This window comes from Trematomus bernacchii, unplaced genomic scaffold (genome assembly GCF_902827165.1).
Source record: "Trematomus bernacchii unplaced genomic scaffold, fTreBer1.1, whole genome shotgun sequence".
NCBI classification, from domain to species: Eukaryota; Metazoa; Chordata; class Actinopteri; order Perciformes; family Nototheniidae; genus Trematomus; species Trematomus bernacchii.
Window position 1 is genome coordinate 2,677,314 of NW_022987792.1, and position 23,788 is coordinate 2,701,101.

General features: G+C 40.8%; 1 protein-coding gene across 1 annotated transcript in view; it reads right to left on the minus strand.

The window, feature by feature from the left end:
• Window positions 1-14,893, minus strand: part of LOC117497757 (serine/arginine repetitive matrix protein 2) — a 21,024-nt gene extending 6,131 nt beyond the window's left edge. The window contains exons 1-3 of the mRNA XM_034149769.1: window positions 13,738-14,893; window positions 5,628-6,466; window positions 362-437 (exon numbers count right to left, since the gene is read on the minus strand). Coding sequence (XP_034005660.1) covers window positions 5,741-6,466; window positions 13,738-14,709 — 1,698 coding nt within the window. The 5' untranslated portion in view covers window positions 14,710-14,893 and the 3' untranslated portion in view covers window positions 362-437; window positions 5,628-5,740. The remainder of the gene's footprint in view (window positions 1-361; window positions 438-5,627; window positions 6,467-13,737) is intronic.
• Between the last annotated feature and the right edge of the window lie 8,895 nt (window positions 14,894-23,788).

The window sequence follows — 23,788 nt, forward strand, 5'->3', positions numbered from 1 at the left end:
TTACCAGAATATACACAGCCAATTCCTAACACTTTTTCAACATTTCTGAGTATTTCAAGTCTTCAAAACAAAGATATTGAGGTTTAACACACGAAATATCAAAGATATGGCGTGTAAAGACTTGAGGATTAGAGTATATATGAAGAAGAGACATCACATGTTTCTGATCCCCTTGTGATCCGTTCCTCCTGCAGAGCTACACATGTGTGGGCATTCTCAGAAGTACAAGCTCCTCACATCGATCCAATCCTCTTCGATCCTCACAATGTGTCCACACGATGAGTTCTCGGGATTGATTTTGGATTTTAAAGGATTTTGCTGATGTGATTCTGTGCAGGGATTTCTCTCTGAGGTTACGTACCTTTTAGTTGGAGTTTGGATCCTCTCGTCTGTCTCGAGCCGGGGACGTTTGTTTCTCCTTTAGAGGCTCCCAGAAGCTGCAAAAAAAGTGTTGGTTATTTTTTCAGGAGGATGTTTGTAGAACATGTTTTAAATAAAATACAGTTCACACATTCATGCTAATGAAGAATAATGACCTGATGTGTTTTTAATAGCTTTTGGACCAACATTTAGATGAATTGATTGTTGTTTTCCGTCATATTTGTAATCTGAAAAGTCTTAATTAAATGTTTTCTTTTGATTAGTGTGTTATTTTGTATTTTATTTTTTTATTTTAAGACATGACATTGTTACTGGGGACACACAAGTAACTAAAAACATATTATTTAAGAAGAATGATAATAATTTAAATAACAAAAGACAGTAAAACATTATAATAAATAAAACTAAAACAAACTTAGAAAATATAATAAAAAAATGACAGTGAAAAACTATAAAATAAAACCATCAAAACATTTAAGAGAACAAATATGAAAGGAAATGATAAGCATGAATACATAAGATGCCGTAGATGCCACATTAATTGTCACATAATTGGAAAATCTATGTATTTTTTACCATCTTCTAATTTTTCATCAAAGATGTCAACGTTCTTATGTCTTTCCTTCAACTTCACATATTTCATTCACAAGATCCAGACAATTTGAGTCTTTTCTTTTAACCAATTTATTTGTGTCTTTTACTCTTTTTCTGTATTTCCTGATGGTTCTGATTTATGATGAAACCTGAGGGATGTTTGAACAATGACGAGTTGTCACTGTTCTGGAGATAACTCAATGTTTTTGTCTCGTTCTGTCAGTCATGATCTGATTGAACCTCCCACGGCCTCGTTAAAGGGTAAACATGAAAAGAGAGAAGAAATTTGAGTGCCAGCAGAGCGACATTAAATATTCTGTCGCAGCCGGGACGCCGTGAACACTAAGGGAAAGATTTTATGTTTTATGCCCCCGTCACATCTGTCTAAAATAACTGTAATTTTAGCACCAGCACTAATACATTCCCAATTCAAACTCTGGTTTTCAGCATACAAATGAGACTTCAAATGACACTTTATATATTCAAATAAGCCTTAAAAATGTATTCTGCAAGCGTACTCAATTAACGTACATTGTCCTCGGAGAAATGGTTTCATCCATGAGATAAAGAGCTTCCATTGTTTCTTCTTAATTTCTGGGGGGAGAGGCTTTGCTCTAAATCCAGAAGCACATAATGGGAATATATAGAGAGATGATCTTTGTGGGATTATGGAGATATAGAGTCATCAGGGATTTATGCCTTTCATGTTAAACCAAGAGAATATCAGTGGTCTTGATTGTAGTCCAATTTGTACCAGTTAGTCTGAGTTCTCTGATACAAGAAGGACATGTGTTATACTGTATACATGAAATGTACCAGTGCTTAAATGTAAAATCTTTAATGGGGCATTAGGACTGTTTTAGGTTTGAAGAATATGCAAAGAATTGTAGGGGAATATTCAGAAAAAACTCACATTTACAGGAAAAATACTAGATTAATTTATTTGAAGGACAATTCCTTGGAGATACTGTACTGTAGTTAAACTGTCCTACGCTTACGTAAGTAAAGTCATATCGTCCCTCTGCAAAAACTAGATTTCTAAGTTTACTTCTTGTAAATTTGTGACTTAAATATCATATTTTCTGAGTTTTTTCTCATAGATTTAAGATCATATAATATCAGAAGGTACTCTAGTTTGTTCTTGTTTATATTTGATATTTTTGTAGTAAATGTAATCCCAGAGTAGGCCTATATCAAATATTTTCTATTGGTCTAAACTTAGACATTTGATTTTCGTGAGTTTTTTAACAGAATAACACAACCCTTCCCTTGGCCCTGAAATGTATTTGTTTTACAGAAAATAGCCATTATTCAGTGATTCACAAACCACAACATATTTTGTTTGTCATCCAGGAAACTCCCCCAGTCTCCAAGTTGTACTTACAACATCTTATAAAAAGTAATTTGTGGCCCCATAGATAGAGCATGTTGACACTCTGTTCTCAGGGTGGTTGTTCCAGTCAGTAATAAGTCTCTGAAGCACGATATCTCTTTCTTTACTGCCAGTTGGCTGTGGCTCTATGCTGTCATCTAAACCCTAAACACATATCACCACTGTTTACCATCTGGTACGTACAAATGTTTACTCTAAAACTCGCCACGATAGAACGATCATCAGGAAAATATATTCACTCGATGCTGCCAAGAACTGGCTTACATTACGATGGCGTGCATTAAAAACAAAACATTTTTAGACCTGTAAGCACAGCAGATCTGGGGATAAGTCGGGCCAACAAACCACTAATCCAGACAGAAATATCCCTACAAAAATTGCAATGAGATTTAATACCGATATGCATGGTCCCCAGAGGATGAGTCATACTGAATTTGGTGTCCACCTGATTTAAACTAAGCATGCAACTATTTGATGGATTGCTATAATTATTTTTGCAGAAATAGGCCTACACTTTTTCCCCTTTGGATGCACTGTAACTAAAATGGTTCCCCAACTCATTTATCTTATGATCCCTTCAACAAAGCAATGTTTGCAGCACCTCATTATATATAAATGGGCCCTACATCTACAATCTTTCCTCTTATTAGAGACGTGAGGAAGTCATTTGGGATGATAACAATAAAGCTAAAATGGAGTCTGAAAGTTAGCTAGATAAACTTTTGCTTAACACCTGTTTTCCTTTTCTGTTAATACTTTCATCTTGTAATCCTTGGGGTAGCATGACTCTCAGTTTTGTGCACGGCCCATGTACCATTCTCAGGTAAGAAATTAAGTTTGTTCACTACGTAATTTTATGAGAACATTTCGGCAAAACTACCATCGGCCTCAGCTGCATTTTGTTGATTGTTAGCTATTGATAGCATGCTAACACGCTAAGCTAAGATAGCGAAACACGGCTAGCATTATGTATTTTAGATATAGAAATACGTAACGGTTTCCAAATTAAATAATCTAAAAGCGGCTAGACATATGATATAAATGTTGTTCAGTTGTGTATTTATATTATTAATACACGAGATCTGATTTAAACATAGATAGAATGCTTACATACTGATGTTAGCGTTTAGCCCATAGCCTCACTGAGCTGCTAGCATAGCCCATAGCTGTGTAGACCAAGACCTAAAGTGATTTCATCCAACAAGCAAGTATGTTTACCCTCATTTTCAGCATAAATAATACTAATATCAATATTATCAGTGTGATAAATTGTTCAACAATGTGCAATTATTACTTCAACTTCTTATGTATAAATATTTGTACTTTATCTTATTTTATTTATTCTTAAATGGACCAACTGTTACAAAACCCAATTTTCCGTGAGGATAAGAAAGTATTTCTGATTTAGATAACACGGTAGTAGGCTATGTATCGTACAATTAATATATATTTGTTTATATTGTAGTAGGCTACAATGTCCACAAATGTGCTTATAACTTCTCTCTCTTTATGAGTTTTATTTTATTTACTGTAATGAAATCCATGACTGCCAGGGGGAAGTGATTTCTGATTATAATTCTGAAACATGTTTCGATTTGTTTTTCAAAATTCAAACCTGTTTTATCAAAACAAATAAGAAGAATTAGAGATACAATCGATCAGTAAGAACAAACAGGCTTAGTGTCATTCAGGTTATTAAATTCAGATGGTATTGAGCGAGGGATTAACATTTGGTTGTAGCTACTTTTCTCTCTTTTCATTTGTCTGTTGACAAAAACTGAAAATATAGAATAACACCAGTTGTATATTCTTTAAAAGGAATACCAAAATAAGAGTAAGGGGTAAAGCACTAAACGACCTAAATTAATAAACCATAGATTTTGTTTGTCATATTTATGTTATAATCAATCCTGCAGATAATCTTGGTTGTGGTTTCATCTCCCCTTTCACACACACACACCTGCCCCCCATTTCTCTCCCTTTGCACCTCTTGACACTTGCAGGGTAACAGATGGAGGTCGTGGCCGGGGTCGGTCAAACCAGAGGCAGCAGAGGAGATTTCTGTAACACCGGGGGTGAAGGGTACAACGAATAACCAGCTGCCCCTGTCTCATCCCGCCATGCTCACTTCCCCTCATCACGAGACCTTTTCTGTCTCCAGATATATATCACAGTTCCCCAGCGGGAGCTCTTCACACAGCAGCCAAAGTACCCAGAGTTCTCGTTATACAATCACAACTCCTGACAGCAATTATCCCACCCAGACAATGCTGATACATGTGAGTGAATGTGTCTGGCTGAAAGTAATCATCTCTTACTTTTTCCTTACAGTAATTATCATTCACTTTCATATTTCTTCTAATTAGGCCGTCTCCTTTTGCCCTTTAACTGTGGGAGAGCATCTGTATGGAGCCGAAGCTGAAACCCAGACAGATGTTATGATGCCGGTTCATTGACTGCATCAAGTATGTAAGTACTTCTTTGACAGACTTGCACTTTACTTGAGGATTTCCAGTTTATACTACTTTATACTTCTCCTCCACTATGTTTCGGACACAATTATTGTACTTTTAATTCCCCTAAATTGATTGAACACTCAGGGTAACCTTTGAAAACACAAAATATGGTTAAATATATTATGCGAAAGAGCCATTTTGCATACTGTTCCTCTTTTTTCCATACAAAACACATGATATGCTTATATGAAAAGATGCAGTGCTGTACTTAAACTTAAACATATTTTTACAAAGCTTCTAAATATGGCTCCAAGTTGACAATCTAAAGCATTACAATTCTTAAATTTAAAGAATCTAACGCCTTCTTCCACCTGCCCTGTGTATGCTTAATTTACACGTTTAAAATGTAAACTCATGGTTATATGACTACTAATCTTCCCAAAGTATCTAAATGTGGCTGCTAATTGACATACTAAAACATTAATGCTCTTAAATCTTGAGATTAAAAAAACATTCTGCATACTGAGTATACTTTTGAAACTGATAGTTAATTTAGCTAATTCATAGTTCATTTAGCTAATTATTCTCCAGTACTTATTCTCCAGTAATTCAGAATCAGAATCAGAATCAGAATACTTCCACTTAAGTACACTTTTGAACTCAGGTATTCAGTACATGTACTCAGATACAAGATAGTACATCTTCCACCTCTGTGTGATTCCCTGGTATGTGTTTCGGATAATAAACTCTAGAGATTTGTATAAAAGCATAGACAGGAGAAAAGGACGTCTGGTCAGACTCACCCTGAGTTGCGTCTGCGTCCTGTCACCTTGGAGAAAACGTGGCGAGCCTTGAATCACCTCCACTGTCACAGCTTTTTTTAGTCGATCAGCCTCCCTCCCTCTCTCCCGTTGTCTCACACGGTGGTCGAGAGCCTTTTCTCAGGGTACGGGGGAGCTGTGCGGGGCTCCGGCACTTTTTTCTGCGTGGGTTCGGAGGGTCTGAGGTGGGGGTACGGAGGAGGTTTGCGACCCCTGTGACCTTTGGGAGGTTTAGCCTGTGTTGCAGGAGCAGATGGAGGTTGAGTTGCCGATTTTGAGTGCAGACCGGCAGACGGATGGTCACTTTGTGGGGTCCCAAGTTTGTCCTTTTCAACGACAGATGGGCTCAGAGTGGGGGGTGGGATTGGAGAAAGAGGAGAAGGATTTGGAGAGTGAGATCCAGGGCTGTTCTGGTGATGGAGGTTAACTGTAAGAGGGGAGAGTCCTGGAGTCGGAGGCCGAACAGGGAGGTTTCTTTGCGGGGACAAATGGACGTTTTGAGGGGGATTATTGTTCTGTAGCGGCCCACCTTGTCTGGGAGAAAAACCCAAACTACAGGTAAACCTTAGAGTTCGACCCCTGTCTGAAAAGGCAGAGTTCACCGGGCACAGCTGCATGTTAGGGGGAGATTTACTCCTGATGTGAGGGTGAGGGTCACTCCTGCAGGAGGGCGGGTCTTCGGGATCTGGAGCTCTGTGATTGGTGCTGATTGCTGTCACTTCGCTGGAGACTGAGCCTGAGTTTGAGCTGCTGTCGTCTCCTTCCTCCTCCTCTGCATTCAGGTCAATGGACGAGGTTAGATGGTCAATCTGCTGCACCACCTGTGATGGATTAATATAAAGAGCATGGTGAAGAGGAGAGGCAATCTAAACGTATCAATAGATCATACATCATAGTAGCGCAGTATTTTTTGTGGGAATATATTTCACATAACTGTATTAGGTTAGCTGAAACCAATAACATTAATTTGAACCTAATCAAACTGAGTATTATTGCCGGCAGTGGCTCAGTCAGTAGGGGGCTTGGAGCCGTAGGGTCGCCGGTTCAAGTCCCCGAACAGACCTAAATATGGAGTGTGGACTGCTACTTGGAGAGGTCCCAGTTCACCTCCTGCCCTGCCGTGGTGCCCTTGAGCAAGGCACCGGACAACCCCCTTCCCCCCCCCACTCCCATTGCTCCCCGGGCCTTGTACACTAACTGCCCACTGCTCCTAGTACTAGACTCCTGGTACTAGGATGGGTTAAAAGCAGAGAACACATTTCACTGTGTGTGCTGTGTGACCATTACAGAGGGGTTTCATCCCTATATTTAACTAACCTAATACAGTTATGTGAAATCTGTTGACATAATACATTTAATTTAAGGCAACGTTTCATATTTTTCAGTGAAAAGGCCTCAGCAGAACATCAGAGTAAGCTTCTTTTTTGATTAATATTTGTTTAGTTTCCTCTGAAATGCTTTAAAGACTAATTTCTTCATCTCCCTTTGCATTCAGGTCAATGGAGGAGGTTAGATGGTCAATCTGCTGCACCACCTGTGATGGATTCATATAAAGAGCATTGTGATCAGAAACAGAGGAGAGGCAGTCTAAACTTATCAATAGATCATATATAATAGTAGCGCGAAATTTTGTGTGGAAATATCCTATTGATTGCTGTAAAGCAAGACTCTATTGAGTTAGATAGAAACTGAAACTCTGGATATCTTGACTTCTCCTGCTTCTATGTCGTCACCTACCTTTACAAGTGCCAGATACTTAATCACTGGGCTACCCTTAATTCATTTTTGATTAATCTACTGTTTTTTTGCCAGATGAAGTGCTTCATCAACACAGTCTGAAATCTTTAACTTGATTTTTGTCCTTACTTTCAATCCAAATCCAGAACTTATTCAAATTATAATCATGTAAAAAGGAGAAAAATGCTAAATAATGCTTTTATAAATTGATTAATGATTACTTGACTGTCTGGTGAATAATCACTTAACATGTTTTAACATTTTTGTGCCTTTTTTTGGAGAGTAGTGTGAGACCCTGAGACATTTTAAAAGCTTTTCGTCCAATTCAAGCCACTTCCTAAAGATCTCATCTCAGTCCTGTAGCCTCAATGCAATATTACAAGTTATTTTTCTGCATTTGCGTCTCTTCATCTTTAATTTGGAGCATGTCAACCTCTCTCCAGGTGTACAGCTCTGCTCTGTAAGTATGTCACATGAGCTGCAAAAAGTGTTTACCTCGGCCCAGAAACCAGGATATTACTGCGTTGGGAAATGTGTTTGCTAAATTTAGATGAGTTTATTTTCTGAGAACACACTATGTAACATATAAGACACGGGAAGCCACTTTTAGGTGCATAGAATGAATGAGAGCATGCACATAAACCACATTATTAATATGAATACACTACTGTATGCATTGTATTATACATATTTTTATATATTCAAATGTACTATTGTTTTATTTTACTCAACTACTAAACCCAATTTCCCTTTGGGGTGAATAAGTTATTTGTAAAATGTTGCTTTATTAATTTACTTAAGTGTTAGCATCAAAATAAACATAAAGAACCAAAAGTAATACACACACACACACACACACACACACTGCAGACACACACAGACACATGCACAGACACACGCACACACACACACTGCAGACACACACACGCACACAGACACACAGACGCACACACACACACACACACACACACACTGCAGACACACACACGCACACACAGACACACGCACACACACACACTGCAGACACACAGACACACACACACACACACACTGCAGACACACACACATACACACTGCACACCCACTGCAGACACACACACACACGCACACACACACACACACTGCAGACACACGCACACACACACACACACACACACACACACACACACCGTGTCCATTGATGGCGGCAGGAGAGATTGTAGGAAATTACACCGACCCATCTCTCCACCTGCTCGTTGTGCACAGATAAATCCTCGGCCTCTGCTGGATCCGATGAATGATTGTTTTGTTCTCTGTGTTCGACAACATCCTCGCTGATGTCAAAAGATGACCTGGTTTACTGTATCTTTTTTTATTTGAAGCTTTTCAGGCGAGGCATTTCATTTTACTTTGAAGTGCAGCAAGTTTATGCACACCCAGTGACTGTGGGCAGGTGCTGCCTGTTAATGTCGAGAATTCAGACGAGATAAAAGAAAAGCAGAGGACCTTGTTTTTTTTATCTGCAGCTCCCGAGAGTGTATATTATAATGTTTTCTGACCCCTCAGGTCTTTTAAACATAGTGCCGACGAACGCTGAGAGACATATTTGTAGAGATAACTCATGTAAGTTTAATAAAACTCCTGCAGTTTATCTCTGTTGTTGTTTCGCTTTGAGTCAAAGTGCAGGTTTACAACTGTCAACACTGAAAAATATGTCGAGACATTTCACATAACTGTATTAGGTTAGTTGAAACCAATAACATTAAGTTGAACCTAATCAAACGTAGTATTATTGCTTTTAACTAACCTAATACAGTTGTGTGAACTCTGTTGACATAATACATTTAATTAAAGTCAGCGTTACATATTTTTCAGTAACGGCCCGTCCACACAGCAGCGTTAAAAAAATCTTGGAGGTGGGCGTATCTGAAGCTTGGGGATTTTTTGCGAGCAAGGCACCAACAACCAATCACATGAATCTCCCGCGCCCGACATACGAAGCAAAAAAGTTTGAAGTAAACTGGATATAAACTCCCCAAACAGGCGAAAACATACCACTGTCTCTGCCACCTCCCTCCATGCCTGGCTCCTCCGGTTTGTATCCCGGTAGGTAAATAGGGACTGGTCATAAAGCACCGGGTGATTCCCTACCGCTAATTTCTCCTCCATGTTTTGGAATATGAGGAAATGACCTGCGGTATGTCTCTCCCAGCATACACGCCGTTTGATTGGCTAGAGCTTGAACTGTCAGATTTGCATACACGGGATTTGATTGGCTGACGCTTCCACCTCAGCTTCAAAAGTTGAACATTGCTCAACTTTGAATCCTGAAAATCCTGAAAATCTCCGCTCGCCTGCCCACAATGCAGTTCGGCGAAAAGTGAGGGAAAGTGACGTCACCCCATTCAAAGTGAATGGGCAGAAGCGTTCCAAGATTTTTTAACGCTGCTGTGTGGACGGTCCGTTAGTAAGTAAAACTTTATTTATATAGCACCCTTCACAACACAAATGTACAAAGTGCTTTACAGTACACAATACACAATTCAAAGTACAACTATAAAATGTAGAAAAAAGCATAAAACACAGCAAGTAAAACATAGGATAAAACACCAATGAAAGACAGCCACTAACTCACCTCCTCCGACGCCCCAAAGGCCTGTCGGAAAAGGTGAGTCTTTAGCTGCCCCTTAAAAATCTCTACTGAGACAGAGGCTCTTAGTTTCTGGGGGAGTTTATTCCTAAGCCTTGGAGCCACCGCCTCAAAGGCACGGTCCCCCTTAGTTTTTAGCCTGGTTCGGGGCACCCTTAGGAGGCCTTGCTCAGAGGACCTCAGGGCCCGGGTTGTGCTGTGAGGGTGGATAAGGTCGTTAATGTAGGCTGGGGCTTGGCCGTGGACAGCTCTATATGTGAAGACCAGTACCTTGAATTGGGTTCTGAGATGGACAGTGAAAAGGCTGTCGCAGAACATCAGAGTAAGCTTATTTTTTGAGTAATATTTGTTTAGTTTCCTCTGAAATGCTTTAAAGACTAATTCCTCTTCATAACAGATTGCTTATTTAATGAAACCGCCGGTTGCTTTTCATGCAACAGAATGATAAAACAGGGCTTTGAAATAAATATGCGACCAAGTCTCCTCTAGTGCCGTATCTCCCTTTGATCGGTCGCCTCTGTTGAGAAAATTTGGGATTTCATATGAGTGTCTCTGCTCTCTTGCCTCCCCCTCCTTCTCCTTCTTCTTCTTCTTTCCCCTCTTTTGGTGTAGCCTACATGCTCTTTCATCAGCGTTACATTAATACTGTCATACAGTTAAAAAATCCCTGGCAGCCGGGATGATGAGGTTACTACCTCGGGTTTAGACCCTGTCCATGCAGATCAAATGCCAAGAGGCGAGATTTACGTGTCACTTTTACTGGATGAGGAATACGAGGCAGGGATACTCAGACGTAAATGGATTATACAACGCTCTCCAGCTGTGCCTGGAGCAGCATCTGTCCAAGAGGAGGGAGAACGGGGAGTTAAAAGTGGAGGAGGAGGGAGATGCAGAGAGGAAGGCTTTGCCCACAATGTCCAGGCTTCGGGAGTAACGGACTACATGTAACCAAATCAGTACAAAAATACCGTTTGCTTTTAAATCATGTCTTAACCTAAAACACTCTTTTGTAAGCTCCACCTTTCTTTAGGACTAGCCAATATTTAAAAGGACACATTTTTTTTATCCTAAATATCTTCTTTTCTAAAGTCACATTGTTCTGTTGTCTTACAAAATACACATTGCATTTGATATTGAGATAATCCAAAAGAAAGTAATCAGGTTACATTACTTTCATGTTGTGATAGATTAGGTTATTGATTACATTTTTCTACAGGTAACTAGTAATCATAATGGATTACATTTTAAAGTAACCCCCCCCCCCCCACCCTGCTAAATGCCCCTAAATGCATCATGCAAATGGGGCATAACTATTGTCTCACTCACCTCTATGTGAGTGTTTGCAGACAGATGACGGAGGAGAGTTGCAGAAACAGTTTGCAGACTGCAGTGCATTCATCCAACGCTGCTGCTGCTGCTGCTGCTGCTGCTGCTGCTGCTGCTGCTGCTGAGTTTTTAATGCATGTTAATTCTGCTGAGGACGTGTATTCATAGTCTGCATTGTTATCTGTTACTGTGCGAGCCCTCAAGGTTTTTTTAGCATGAATATTTCCTGCATTAGGAAATGAACGTGAGAGGATGCGGTGACTTCTCTCTGTGGGGCTGCACAATCTGTTGGGTTGATAAAAACCTCCTTTAAATGTCAACAAAACAGGATACCCAGGTCCAAAAAGCATTGAATTTATTATATATAAGAGCCTAATTGGTGTTGAAATGTCAGCAGTCTTTCAATAATCTTAAAAAAGACATAGGATTTGTGATGATAGATTTGTTCTGATGTTGCATTGTAGGATCTAAAAATCAACTTTTAAAAAATAATTTGCTAAATGCGTCTTGCAGATCCAGATAGCAGAATACATTTGCAGAAAATTGGTCTTAAAAGTACATCTGCATGGCATTAAAACGTCTTAAATCTAACTTGCCTTAAGCAGTAGGAATCTTGGATAAACACAAATCAAAAGACTGCATTGATTTTGAGTCAGTTGAGAGAGAGCAGCAGTAGAAACTCCACTTTTCAAATGAAACAAGCATATTGTTTTAGTAAGGCAAGGCAAACTTTCAGCACGAGGCATTCTAAGTGAAAAAAACACTAAAAGCATTAAAGTGGACCTATCATGCTATATTTGAATAATATAGTGTAGGACCATACCTATATAAGGCATATTTATACTTTTTTTTTTTCAAAATACCAAACAGATCATGCATTTTAGCCATGCCTCATTTCGCTCAATTTGACCATTTCTAGCTCTGGGCAGATTCAGTGAGAACAGCACCACCTACAGGCCTGGCATATGTACTACAGCGTCTCCAGCGCTTTCGAACGGCAATGGCCGTGGCTGTCTCCTCCTGATTGGTGGAGTTGGCCCAATAGCCGTAGCGCCACCGTCCTGACGTCAGGACAGTGTTCAAATCTGGATCAGTTTTTATCAGATCCGTTGCAGCCCCTTTTTTAGAGATTTGGGTATGGAGGAAAATAGAGAGGGTTGTGTTTTCTGAAACTTGGTGAGTTCCCTGGAACACCGGGGACACATATTCATGTATAAAAGACGTACAAAAGTGCATTTTGCATGATAGGTCCCCTTTAAGATATATCCATCCATCCATCCATCTTCTCCCGTGGTCGAGTCACGGAGGTAGCAGTTCCAGCAGAGAGCCCCAAACGTTCCTTTCCCTGGCCTCATCAACCAGCTCTGACTGGGGGATCCCAAGGTGCTCCCAGGCCAGCGAAGAGATATAATCCCTCCACCTGGTCCTAGGTCTACCCCTCGGTCTCTTCCCAGCTGGACGTGCCTGGAACACCTCCCCGGTATACTAAAAGCATCAGGAACTGGGAACACTTAAGTATCTGTTATGTAGTGATATAATAACCGCTAACGCTTAGGCCTTTTCGCGGTAGTTCATGTTCCGGCAAACACCGATTAGAATAAGTGTTGGTTTGCTTTCCTATTTTATTAATAGACAATATTTTTTAGGGCTATCAACCCCAACGTTTATCAAATAAATCAAAAACTCTTCGTTGTGAAGCATGCAAAAGTTAGTCAGCAGATGGAGCTACAACTAGAAAACTGAAAGTGTCCTCTCCGTTGAGTCAGAGGTGTCGGCTTTCACTCGTCATGTGACTCAGAAGGGTCACAATTAACCAACAAGACGATGTTGGGCGATTTGATGTCAAAGAATTTCAGATTTGGATCCAACGCTAACAGGAAACCTGATTAAGGACTGAAGCTCGGCAAGACATATCTATTGGACAAGGCCATGCAACGATCAAAACCAAAGTGAGTGCAAAGTGAACTTTGTTAGAAAAAAAAGTGGGTGAACTATCTAAGAAAACATTACAAGATGGTTTGCGTTACAAAAATATATCCAGGTCCTTTTAGTTATAAATGAGATCTTGAAAAATGTCCAATTGTGTCACTAGTTTACGTAACACTTACAAAGGATGTGGCTTTAAGTGACGCTAATGCAGCATCACTTCATCTGGTTGGGTTTATAGATAGGATGCAGGATTCTTGCTTTTGAGTTTTTTTCTTCATGTTTGAATTAATTATTGTGCTTTGGATAAAAGCGTCCACTAAACAAAATGTAATGTAAACGTTCATTTACCTTTTAGGAACATTTTATCGCTTATTCGCACCTTTTCTGAACATATTATCCTTTTTGAGTCCATGAAAAACCTGATAGAAATGTGAAATTCAACACAAAATCAACAACGATCCACCACCTTACCTCTCTCATTTCCTGGTGAACGTCCCTCAGCGCGGTGAGGACTTGTTCCAGGTTGTCCACCACTCGTTTGATCTGGTTCCGGACCACCTTCCTGCTGGCGCCGCCGCCGCCGGACCCTTTCCTCTGCGGTGTCGCCTCGTGACTCGGCTTGTTCTGAACCCGCGTCTGGTTCTGACCCGCCACGCTCTCCACGCCAGGTCGAGGCTTCCTGGGAGCTCGTAGAGTCGCGGCGCCCCTCTGAGGAACCTCCGTGGAGAAGATGACCCCGTTGAGGGGCCCGTTGAAGCCCTCAGACGGGTCCCTGAGGTCCCTCTGACTCTTGCTCTGCTGCTGGATGTAGCTGAAGCTGGAGGTGAAGCCATGCTGTCTCTCGATCTGAGTGTCCGGACTCGCCCAACTAGAAGAGTGGAGGTCTCTCCTGCGACGGAGCGTGGATGCATAACCCCTCCTGAGCTCCAAGTCCACCACAACGGGCCCCTTGTTACAGTTCGGCTCCTCGATCACAGGAGCAGGAGTGGGTCTTACTAGAGGACCGTACTTCCTGACTGGAGTCCCTTCGCTCAGGTGGTTCCTCACAAAAGTGTGGTTGTCCTGAACAGAAGTGGAGATCGTACCCGAAGAAGTGTCCTCTTTACTGGGTAGTGGATGCAGTTCTGGAGACTGGGTCCACCTCGCAGGACTGTCCTCTCTCTGCTTCAGGATGTTGTGGCCCCGAAGAACCACGGGAAGCATCCTCGACACCCCGTTACTGCACCGAACATCCCCCTTCTTGGAGAAGAACCCGATCCCCTTGGTTTTCTCCAGCGGGGTCCGGTTGTTGCTGCCCAGTTTGTACGGTCCGTTGAGGTCGCCGCCGCCGCCGCCATGCTGGGGCTTCAGGCTGTTGCGTAGCCAGGGGATGAAGTGAGGGGCGTGGGGGGGCTTGAAGGCTTTCTGCTCCCCCGGTGCTGGAGCCCGGCTGTCAGAGAACATGGTGCCTCCTCACAGAACACAAGAAGAAGAAGAAGAAGAAGGAACAACGAGAGCTTCCTTCTCTTTTTCCATGAACCTATCTTTGCCATCCAAACTTTCCAAACCTCTTAATAACAATGATACATGGTATTTAAATAGAGCTTTTCCCGGTGCTCAAAGACTCTCTTCTCCTGCTGCTTCTGATCCAACCTCCCTTTTCTATCTGCCCCCCCTTATTCTTCTCCTCCCAATGTATTGCTCTCGAGCCCCTCACCCCCCTCATGTGGCCGGCTTTTTGGAGATGCACTCGCCCTCCCCTCTTTCTCCCTCCGTCCTCCCTCTCCGGCTGCATACGTCTCACTGGCTCAGAAGCAGTGGAGGCTCTCTCTCTCTCTTCTCTCTGTCCCTCTCTCTCTCTTTCTCTCTCTCTCTCTCCCACTCTCTCGTTCCCTCTCTTTCTCTCTCTCTCTCTCTCTCTCTCTCTCTTTCTCTCTCTCTCTCTCTCTCTCTCTCCTCTCTCTCTCTCTCTCTCTCTCTCTGTCCCTCTCTCTCGTTCCCTCTCTCTCTCCCCCTCTCTCTCTCCCCCCCACACTGCGCTGCGCCTCCTCCCATCCTCGCTCGCTCTTTCTTCCTCCCACTCCCTCTCCCTGCTCTAACTCCCTTTCCTCTATTCCCCTCTTTCCAGCCTCTCTTTGTAAAAAATGTTTGTTGTATTCCCCTTTCTGTCACTTAGTCAGACTATTCAAATACTGCAACACAATCTGTGATAACTCTGCAATACATGGCTGCTATCACACTGCACTGAGAAGACTGAAATGTTTACTTTAAATGTGAACATTAGATTTTACTCATTTTGCTTGAAATGTTATATTATTTATTACATTTAACTTTAGTGAAAAATGTAGCCTCTGTTAGGAGACCCAATTCCCCCCAAGGGATAAATTAAGTCAAATGTAAAGTAAAAAATGGTAAGTAAGACTTTCTCCCTTCACCTCCCATTTGCTAGGGAGCTGAACTTATACATATTTTTGAATATTAATTTGTTTTTATATAATGTGGCACTATTTAATTTATTTATGTATTTTTTTATTAATTAATTTAATTTGTTTATTTTTATTCAATTTAATTTATTTGTATTTATTTATTTTATTGTATTTAATTTAGTTTATTTAATTTATTTAATACATTTGTATTTTTGTTATTTATTTTATTTTCATTTAATTTAATTTATTTTAATTTATGTTATTCATTATTTCTATCATTTTTTTTTAATTGAATTTTATTCCAAAAAGTAAAAGTCATAAAGGTATTATTTCCCTTTCTCTCCCCCAACTCCCACCTCCCATTTTCCATGGAGCTGAACTTCAATCAAGACGTTATTAATCCCCCGTTAGCCGGTGTAAACCCACGTGATAACCCCCCCCCCCCACCCACCGCCTCTGTTCTCATCTGATTACTCCTTCCCCGGATCAGCCCTTCACAATTAAGTGCTGCTTATATACCAAAGGGGGTTTAAAGAAGTGGGATGGAGGGGGAGGGGGGGGGGGGGGAATCGTAGAGGGAGGGGAGGGGAGGCGGCACATAATTACGACCCGCAAGATCAGAGATCAGTTTGAGTGAAAGTATAAGCTGCCAAACAACAGCTTCTCCCCCAGATTACTGTCAGCCGGCCCAGTTGTTTTCTCCTTGTTTTCCTGACGCATTTGTTCCAATCAGGCAGAAGAGAGCTGCTATTTTCAGGTTCAAAATTCCCCTTCTTGGCAGTCTGGATGTGGATTTTGCTTATTTTTTTAAGAAATAAGCACATGATAGTACTATTATAAGAAGAAACAGTAAAATAAAACATGACAAATACTCTAGTGTGGAGCAGAAAGGTGCAACATGTTCAAAAGGTGCACCCATTCTGACAAAAATGACCTTTCTGAGTCCAGGAGAGACATGATAAAAGATGGGAAAACGCTTCACTGAATCAGCAAATAGTCCCGTCCCAGTTGTGTTTCCTTTGTTTTCTTGACGCATATACATTTGTTCCAATCAAGCAGAAGACAGCTGCTATTTTCGGGTTCAAATTTCCCATTTTTGGCTGTCTGGATGTGGACTTTTCTTGTTTTTGACAAGCCTGAAAGATGCCCGCTAGGTGCTTTTTTTTTTCTGCATGGATGTGTCCCTCCCTGTCAGGCAGCATCCGAAATATAAAAAAAAGACGACACACACACACACACACACACACACACACACACACACACACACACACAAAAACCAAAAAGCCCTGTCAGTGTGCTGTCACTCAGCAGCGAGGCACTCAAAGCATCTGTCAGTCGGAGCAACACATCATCTGTTAGTGCTAAAATACGTCTTCATTCACTGACATTTCCCACTCCACAGGTACGTGGAGAGAACACAGAGGCAGGTTCATTGTAATCTGCGGGCTAAGAAGATTCCTGTCGACAGACCGCTGTCAGACGGTAATGACCACTAGTCTGGATATAAAAACAGTAAAGAGTGGAAGTCACAGAGCGGCGGCTATTAACCCTACTTCCCTCTCTCACGGCATGCTGCTGCAGGTCCTCTTTTACCATATTTCGTTGCTCATGGGCATACAATATAACTATTCTGTTCTATTTTTGTTTTATATTGTGGTATCAATGCACATTTTTTACTTTTGTCCCTCTATTTGTATAATTATTGTCATTATGTGATGACAGTGCATTGAAACGTACAATATCTACCTCTGGGAAGTATTGGATTAGAAATGGGAAGTAGCAGAAGATGGACATTCTCAAGTAAAGTACCAGAAAATATTTACTTGAGTAAATGTTTTTAATAACTGTTTGTAGGCTTGCTTTTGCATTTCAAGCTGTAACTCAGAGTATATTTATAAGTTTGTGTTTCTACATCAATGTTTAAAAGGTTGTTTATATGATGAGAGTTTCAAACTGACTGGCTCACTTTGAACTCATTGAAGTTAATATCAAAAGCACTCATGAAAAAGTGTCATGGAAATGTGGGCCAACATAGAGAACGATGAAAAATGTAAGGTTTAATGCTAGGAAAGAGACACATACATGCACATATATGTACTTACAAATATTAAATACATTGATAGATGTGTATTGAGTTGGTGCAAACATGACTGTTGAGAAGGATGTCAGAGAAAAACAAAATCTCCTAGATTCAAGTTTCAAGGCTTTTATTGTCATTCGTACATAGCTACAGTTATGTCGTTGAACATCTTAGGTCCCAGGCTCCTCCAACAGTGCAACACAATAAACAGATACAATAGTGCAAGTAAATACAATATAATAGAATAGAAGTAGTGCCATAAGAGTCTATATACAAGTGATACATAATTTGTAAGTTGCAAACAGGTGAATGTTATGGATGTTCTTAGTTCAGGTGTTTAATAGTCTTATGGCCTGTGGAATAAAACTGTCACTGAGCCTGGTGGTTTTAGTCCTAATGTAGTGAATAAATGACTCCTTGTGCTTTAAGAAAAATCCTACTATAGTTTCACTAAAAGTAAATAAAAGAAATACGACATTGTGATATCGTGATTTTTCACATTATCCTGCTAACCACCAGACCAACGAGCTATCGAGGAGTGCAGGAATGAGTCCTTAAACACAGAAATGAGTCAGCATTTTAGTACTTCCTCGTCCTTCGTCTAGAACTGAAATAGGGTCTGAAGATATTTTAAAGTTTTCTTCTACGACAAAATATACGTCAGTAAATACCCCCACAACCAACATTAGCCACTTTTAGCTTAGCGGTGGTGACGTGAAGTCATGTGACCGTGCTGTAGTTCCTTTATAGCCCAACATTAGCCACCTTTAGCTTAGCGGTGGTGAGGTGAAGTCATGTGACTGTGCTGTAGTTCCTTTATAGCCCAACATTAGCCACTTTTAGCTTAGCGGTGGTGAGGTGAAGTCATGTGACTGTGCTGTAGTTCCTTTATAGCCCAACATTAGCCACCTTTAGCTTAGCGGTGGTGACGTGAAGTCATGTGACCGTGCTGTAGTTCCTTTATAGCCCAACATTAGCCACCTTTAGCTTAGCGGTGGTGACCTGAAGTCATGTGACCGTGCTGTAGTTCCTTTATAGCCCAACATTAGCCACCTTTAGCTTAGCGGTGGTGACGTGAAGTCATGTGACCTTGCTGTAGTTCCTTTATAGCCCAACATTAGCCACCTTTAGCTCAGCGGTGGTGACGTGAAGTCATGTGACCGTGCTGTAGTTCCTTTATAGCCCAACATTAGCCACCTTTAGCTTAGCGGTGGTGACCTGAAGACATGTGACTGTAATGTAGTTCTTTTATTGCCTAACGTCAGCCACCTTTAGCTTAGCGGTTACTTCAGAAATCATAAAGTGGTGTTAATATGTGGAGATTTTCCTGTTGAACAAAACGTGTAAGAATCATAAACGATTGTTTGACAGAAAGATTATTTACGGAAATTATCCAAAATCACATGGAGAAGGAACCAGGGACATGCTTACTTCCGTGTGACTGTGTGTGTGTGTGTGTGTGTGTGTGTGTGTGTGTGTGTGTGTGTGTGTGTGTGTGTGTGTGTGTGTGTGTGTGTGTGTGTCCATGTGTGTGTTCAAGGCTTTGGCTTCATGTCCCTCCAATCAGCCCCCATCGTTGTGTGTTCTATTAATAAACGGCAGCCATTCACACAATCACTGCCCATTATGAAGTCAATGTGATTTAATAAGTAGCTGTCAGTGACTGTAGTCCAGTTTCCCTTATAGCAGGGGTGTCAAACTCAAGGCCCGGGGGCCAAATCCGGCCCGCGACTTCATTTTATGTGGCCCCACAAGAGCTTGCAAAGAATATAATATGTTTATTATACGGTTACATGCTACTTTACAGAAGCACGTTGCCCATAAACGACATGTCCCACAATGCATCTCAAATTTGACTTTTTCTCAGAATTTGACTTTTTTTGTCCAAATATGCCTTTTTTCTTAGAATTAGCCTTTTTCTCATAAATAGATTTTTTTTTCAAAATGTCACTTCTCTTTTTCAAAATGTCACAATCAATGTTTTTCCAGAATGTGGCTTTTCTTTTAAAATCATATTGTGACATTCTTACTGAAGAGACTTGCAATTATTTGCTCTAGACTTCTGCTTTCAGACGTAGTTAATTATGAAGTTATATTAATTAATGATATAGTCTTAAAGTTACAACCGGCCCTTTGAGTGCAACCATAATGCTGATGTGGCCCGTGATGAAATTGAGTTTGACACCCCTGCCTTATAGCTTCCATTATCGGCAATTCATGTTCTGTATGTGTGTGTGTGTGAGTGTGAGTGAGTGATTGAGTGAGTGTTAGTGAGTGTGATTGACGGACGAAAATGCAGCAATGATTTAGAATTACTCAGATCTTTTACTTCAGTAATACACATGCCATGTAGTAATAAAAATAAGAAATTCTAAATCTAAATTGAAATCTAGAGTACAGAACGTAAAAGTACTAATTATGGACCCAGGACGATTTCAGAATTATAGTTATTGTATTATTGGATTAAAGTGAAAAATCACATGAATGTTGCAGCTGCTAAAGCAAAATACTAATAATGTACTAATTACTAACCCTTAACAATTCATGGGTTGATTTATTTTGTAATAATACAAGGAATCCGCAAGATTAGTGTTGAAAAATCTTCGGAAATAACTGAAAAACCAACCTGTTTCTCTTGTACCTTGGCCTATAAGTAAAACGAGCTTTAACTAATGCATGCACCAGTACTTACACCGGTCTGGCTTATTTGGAGCCAATATTGTTCTTATTCTTATTTTACACGTTAATTCCTCTTACCTTGTTTATGTATACACCATTACGGACCGTCCACACAGCAGCGTTAAAAAATCTTGGAACGCTTCTGCCCATTCACTTTGAATGGGGTGACGTCACTTTGCCTCACTTTTCGCCGAACTGCATTGTGGGAAGCAGAGCGGAGATTTTCAGGATTTTCAGGATTCAAAGTTGAGCAATGTTCAACTTTTGAAGCTGAGGTGGAAGCGTCAGCCAATCAAATCCCTTGTATGCAAATCTGACAGTTCAAGCTCTAGCCAATCAAACCGCGTGTATGCTGGGAGAGACATACCGCAGGTCATTTCCTCATATTCCAAAAAATGGAGGAGAAATTAGCGGTAGGGAATCACCCGGTGCTTTATGACAAGTCCCTATTTACCTACCGGGATACAAACCGGAGGAGCCAGGCATGGAGGGAGGTGGCAGAGACAGTGCTAGGTTTTCGCCTGTTTGGGGAGTTTATATCCAGTTTACTTCAAACTTTTTTGCTTCGTATGTCGGGCGCGGGAGATTCATGTGATTGGTTGCTGGTCGCCTTGCTCGCAAAAAATCCCCAAGCTTCAGATACGCCCACCTCCAAGATTTTTTTAACGCTGCTGTGTGGACGGGCCGTTATACACCAAAGCAAATACAGTGAATGTGAAGTATTGTAGTGTTGCAAGGCAAGGCAAGGCAAGGTTATCTATAGAGCACCTTCAACACAAGGCAATTCAAAGTGCTTTACAGAAATGAAACACATTAAGAAACATATTATAAAATGGCATTTAAAAACACTAATTTAAAAGCAAAGATAATAATAACAAAGGTACATGAATAAAAGTTACAGTGCAGTGTGAGATGTGAATAGTTCAATTAAAAGCAGCGGCAAAAAGAAAAGTCTTCAGCCTGGATTTAAAAGTAGTCAGAGTTGCAGCGGACCTACAGGTTTCTGGGAGTTTGTTCCAGATGTTCGGAGCATAATAACTGAACCTCTCCATGTTTAGTTCTGACTCTGGGGACAGAAAGCAGAAGACCTGAGAGTTCTGGATGGTTCTTCATTTAGCAGCAGATCAGAAATGTGTTTTGGGCCTAAACCATTCAATGCTTTCGCAGAGCCAATATTCCTTACATGGAAAACTCTCCAATGTGAAGCCTGTTTTCTCTCAGTCATGTTATTATCAATATTGGTGTAACAGTTGGTAGTATTCGGGGGGGGGGGGGGGGGGGCAGGCAGCAGATGGCCTCAGTGTAACTTTGTCCATCGCCTCCTGTCTCCCCCCTTGTTTTGATTTGCTGCAGATTCAGTTTCCTGGTGGAAATTATTCAAGCAGAGAGAGAGAGAGAGAGAGAGAGAGAGAGAGAGAGAGAGAGAGAGAGAGAGAGAGAGAGAGAGAGAGAGAGAGAGAGAGAGAGAGAGAGAGAGAAAGTAGAAGCACTCAGATTTTGTACTTGAGTAAAAGTAGAAGTACTCAGATCTTGTCCTTGAGTAAAAGTAGAAGTACTCAGATCTTGTACTTGAGTAAAAGGAGAAGTACTCAGATCTTGTCCTTGAGTAAAAGTAGAAGTACTCAGATCTTGTACTTGAGTAAAAGTAGAAGTACTAAGATCTTGTCCTTGAGTAAAAGTAGAAGTACTCAGATCTTGTACTTGAGTAAAAGTAGAAGTACTCAGATCTTGTACTTGAGTAAAAGGAGAAGTACTCAGATCTTGTACTTGAGTAAAAGTAGAAGTACTCAGATTTTGTACTTGAGTAAAAGTAGAAGTTCTCAGATTTTGTACTTGAGTAAAAGTAGAAGTACTCAGATCTTGTCCTTGAGTAAAAGTAGAAGTACTCAGATCTTGTACTTGAGTAAAAGGAGAAGTACTCAGATCTTGTACTTGAGTAAAAGTAGAAGTACTCAGATCTTGTACTTGAGTAAAAGGAGAAGTACTCAGATTTTGTACTTGAGTAAAAGTAGAAGTACTCAGATTTTGTACTTGAGTAAAAGTAGAAGTTCTCAGATTTTGTACTTGAGTAAAAGTAGAAGTACTCAGATCTTGTCCTTGAGTAAAAGTAGAAGTACTCAGATCTTGTACTTGAGTAAAAGGAGAAGTACTCAGATCTTGTCCTTGAGTAAAAGTAGAAGTACTCAGATCTTGTACTTGAGTAAAAGTAGAAGTACTCAGATATTGTCCTTGAGTAAAAGTAGAAGTACTCAGATCTTGTACTTGAGTAAAAGTAGAAGTACTCAGATCTTGTCCTTGAGTAAAAGTAGAAGTACTCAGATCTTGTACTTGAGTAAAAGTAGAAGTACTCAGATCTTGTCCTTGAGTAAAAGTAGAAGTACTCAGATCTTGTACTTGAGTAAAAGTAGAAGTACTCAGATCTTGTACTTGAGTAAAAGTAGAAGTACTCAGATCTTGTACTTGAGTAAAAGTAGAAGTACTCAGATCTTGTCCTTGAGTAAAAGTAGAAGTACTCAGGTCTTGTCCTTGAGTAAAAGTAGAAGTACTCAGATCTTGTACTTGAGTAAAAGTAGAAGTACTCAGATCTTGTCCTTGAGTAAAAGTAGAAGTACTCAGATCTTGTACTTGAGTAAAAGTAGAAGTTCTCAGATCTTGTCCTTGAGTAAAAGTAGAAGTACCAGAGTGTAGGAATACTCTGTTACAGTAAAATGTTACCTCAGTAGAGGCTCTGAATATGTCTTCCTCTCTGGTTTGGAGATGATTGTATGTGTGAGTGAGTTTCCTGAGAACACAATGTGCTTCTGTTTTTATTTTTTGCTGCAGATTTAGAAATATGGAAGTGAGCAGATGTTGTCTTCCCTGAAGTGTCCAGTGGCATGCTGGTGCTAATCCTCAGGGTGTGTGTGTGTGTGTGCACTGTGTGTGTGTGTGTGTGTGTGTGTGTGTGTGTGTGTGTGTGTGTGTGTGTGTGTGCACTGTGTGTGTGTGTGTGTGTGTGTGTGTGTGTGTGTGTGTGTGTGTGTGTGTGTGTGTGTGTGTGTGTGTGTGTGTGTGTGTGTGTGTGTGTGTGTGTGTGTGTGTGTGTGGGTGTGTGTGTGTGGGTGGGTGTGTGTGTGGGTGTGGGTGCAGCAGTGTCTTCCCCGTCCTCTCTCGAATTTTTTTGTGTTTTTATTTGAGCTTTTCTGGATCCCCCTCCTCGGTGCTTTTCATCCTTGAAGAACTCGTCAGTCAGGTGCTCTCTGAGGATGGGGGGGGGGGGGGGAGAGGGAGAAAAAGGGAGGATGAGGAAAATAGTTTTGAAAGACTTCTTACTTCCTCCTGACTGTCATAGCGCTGCTTGCCGGAGGGGAGAGCAGCT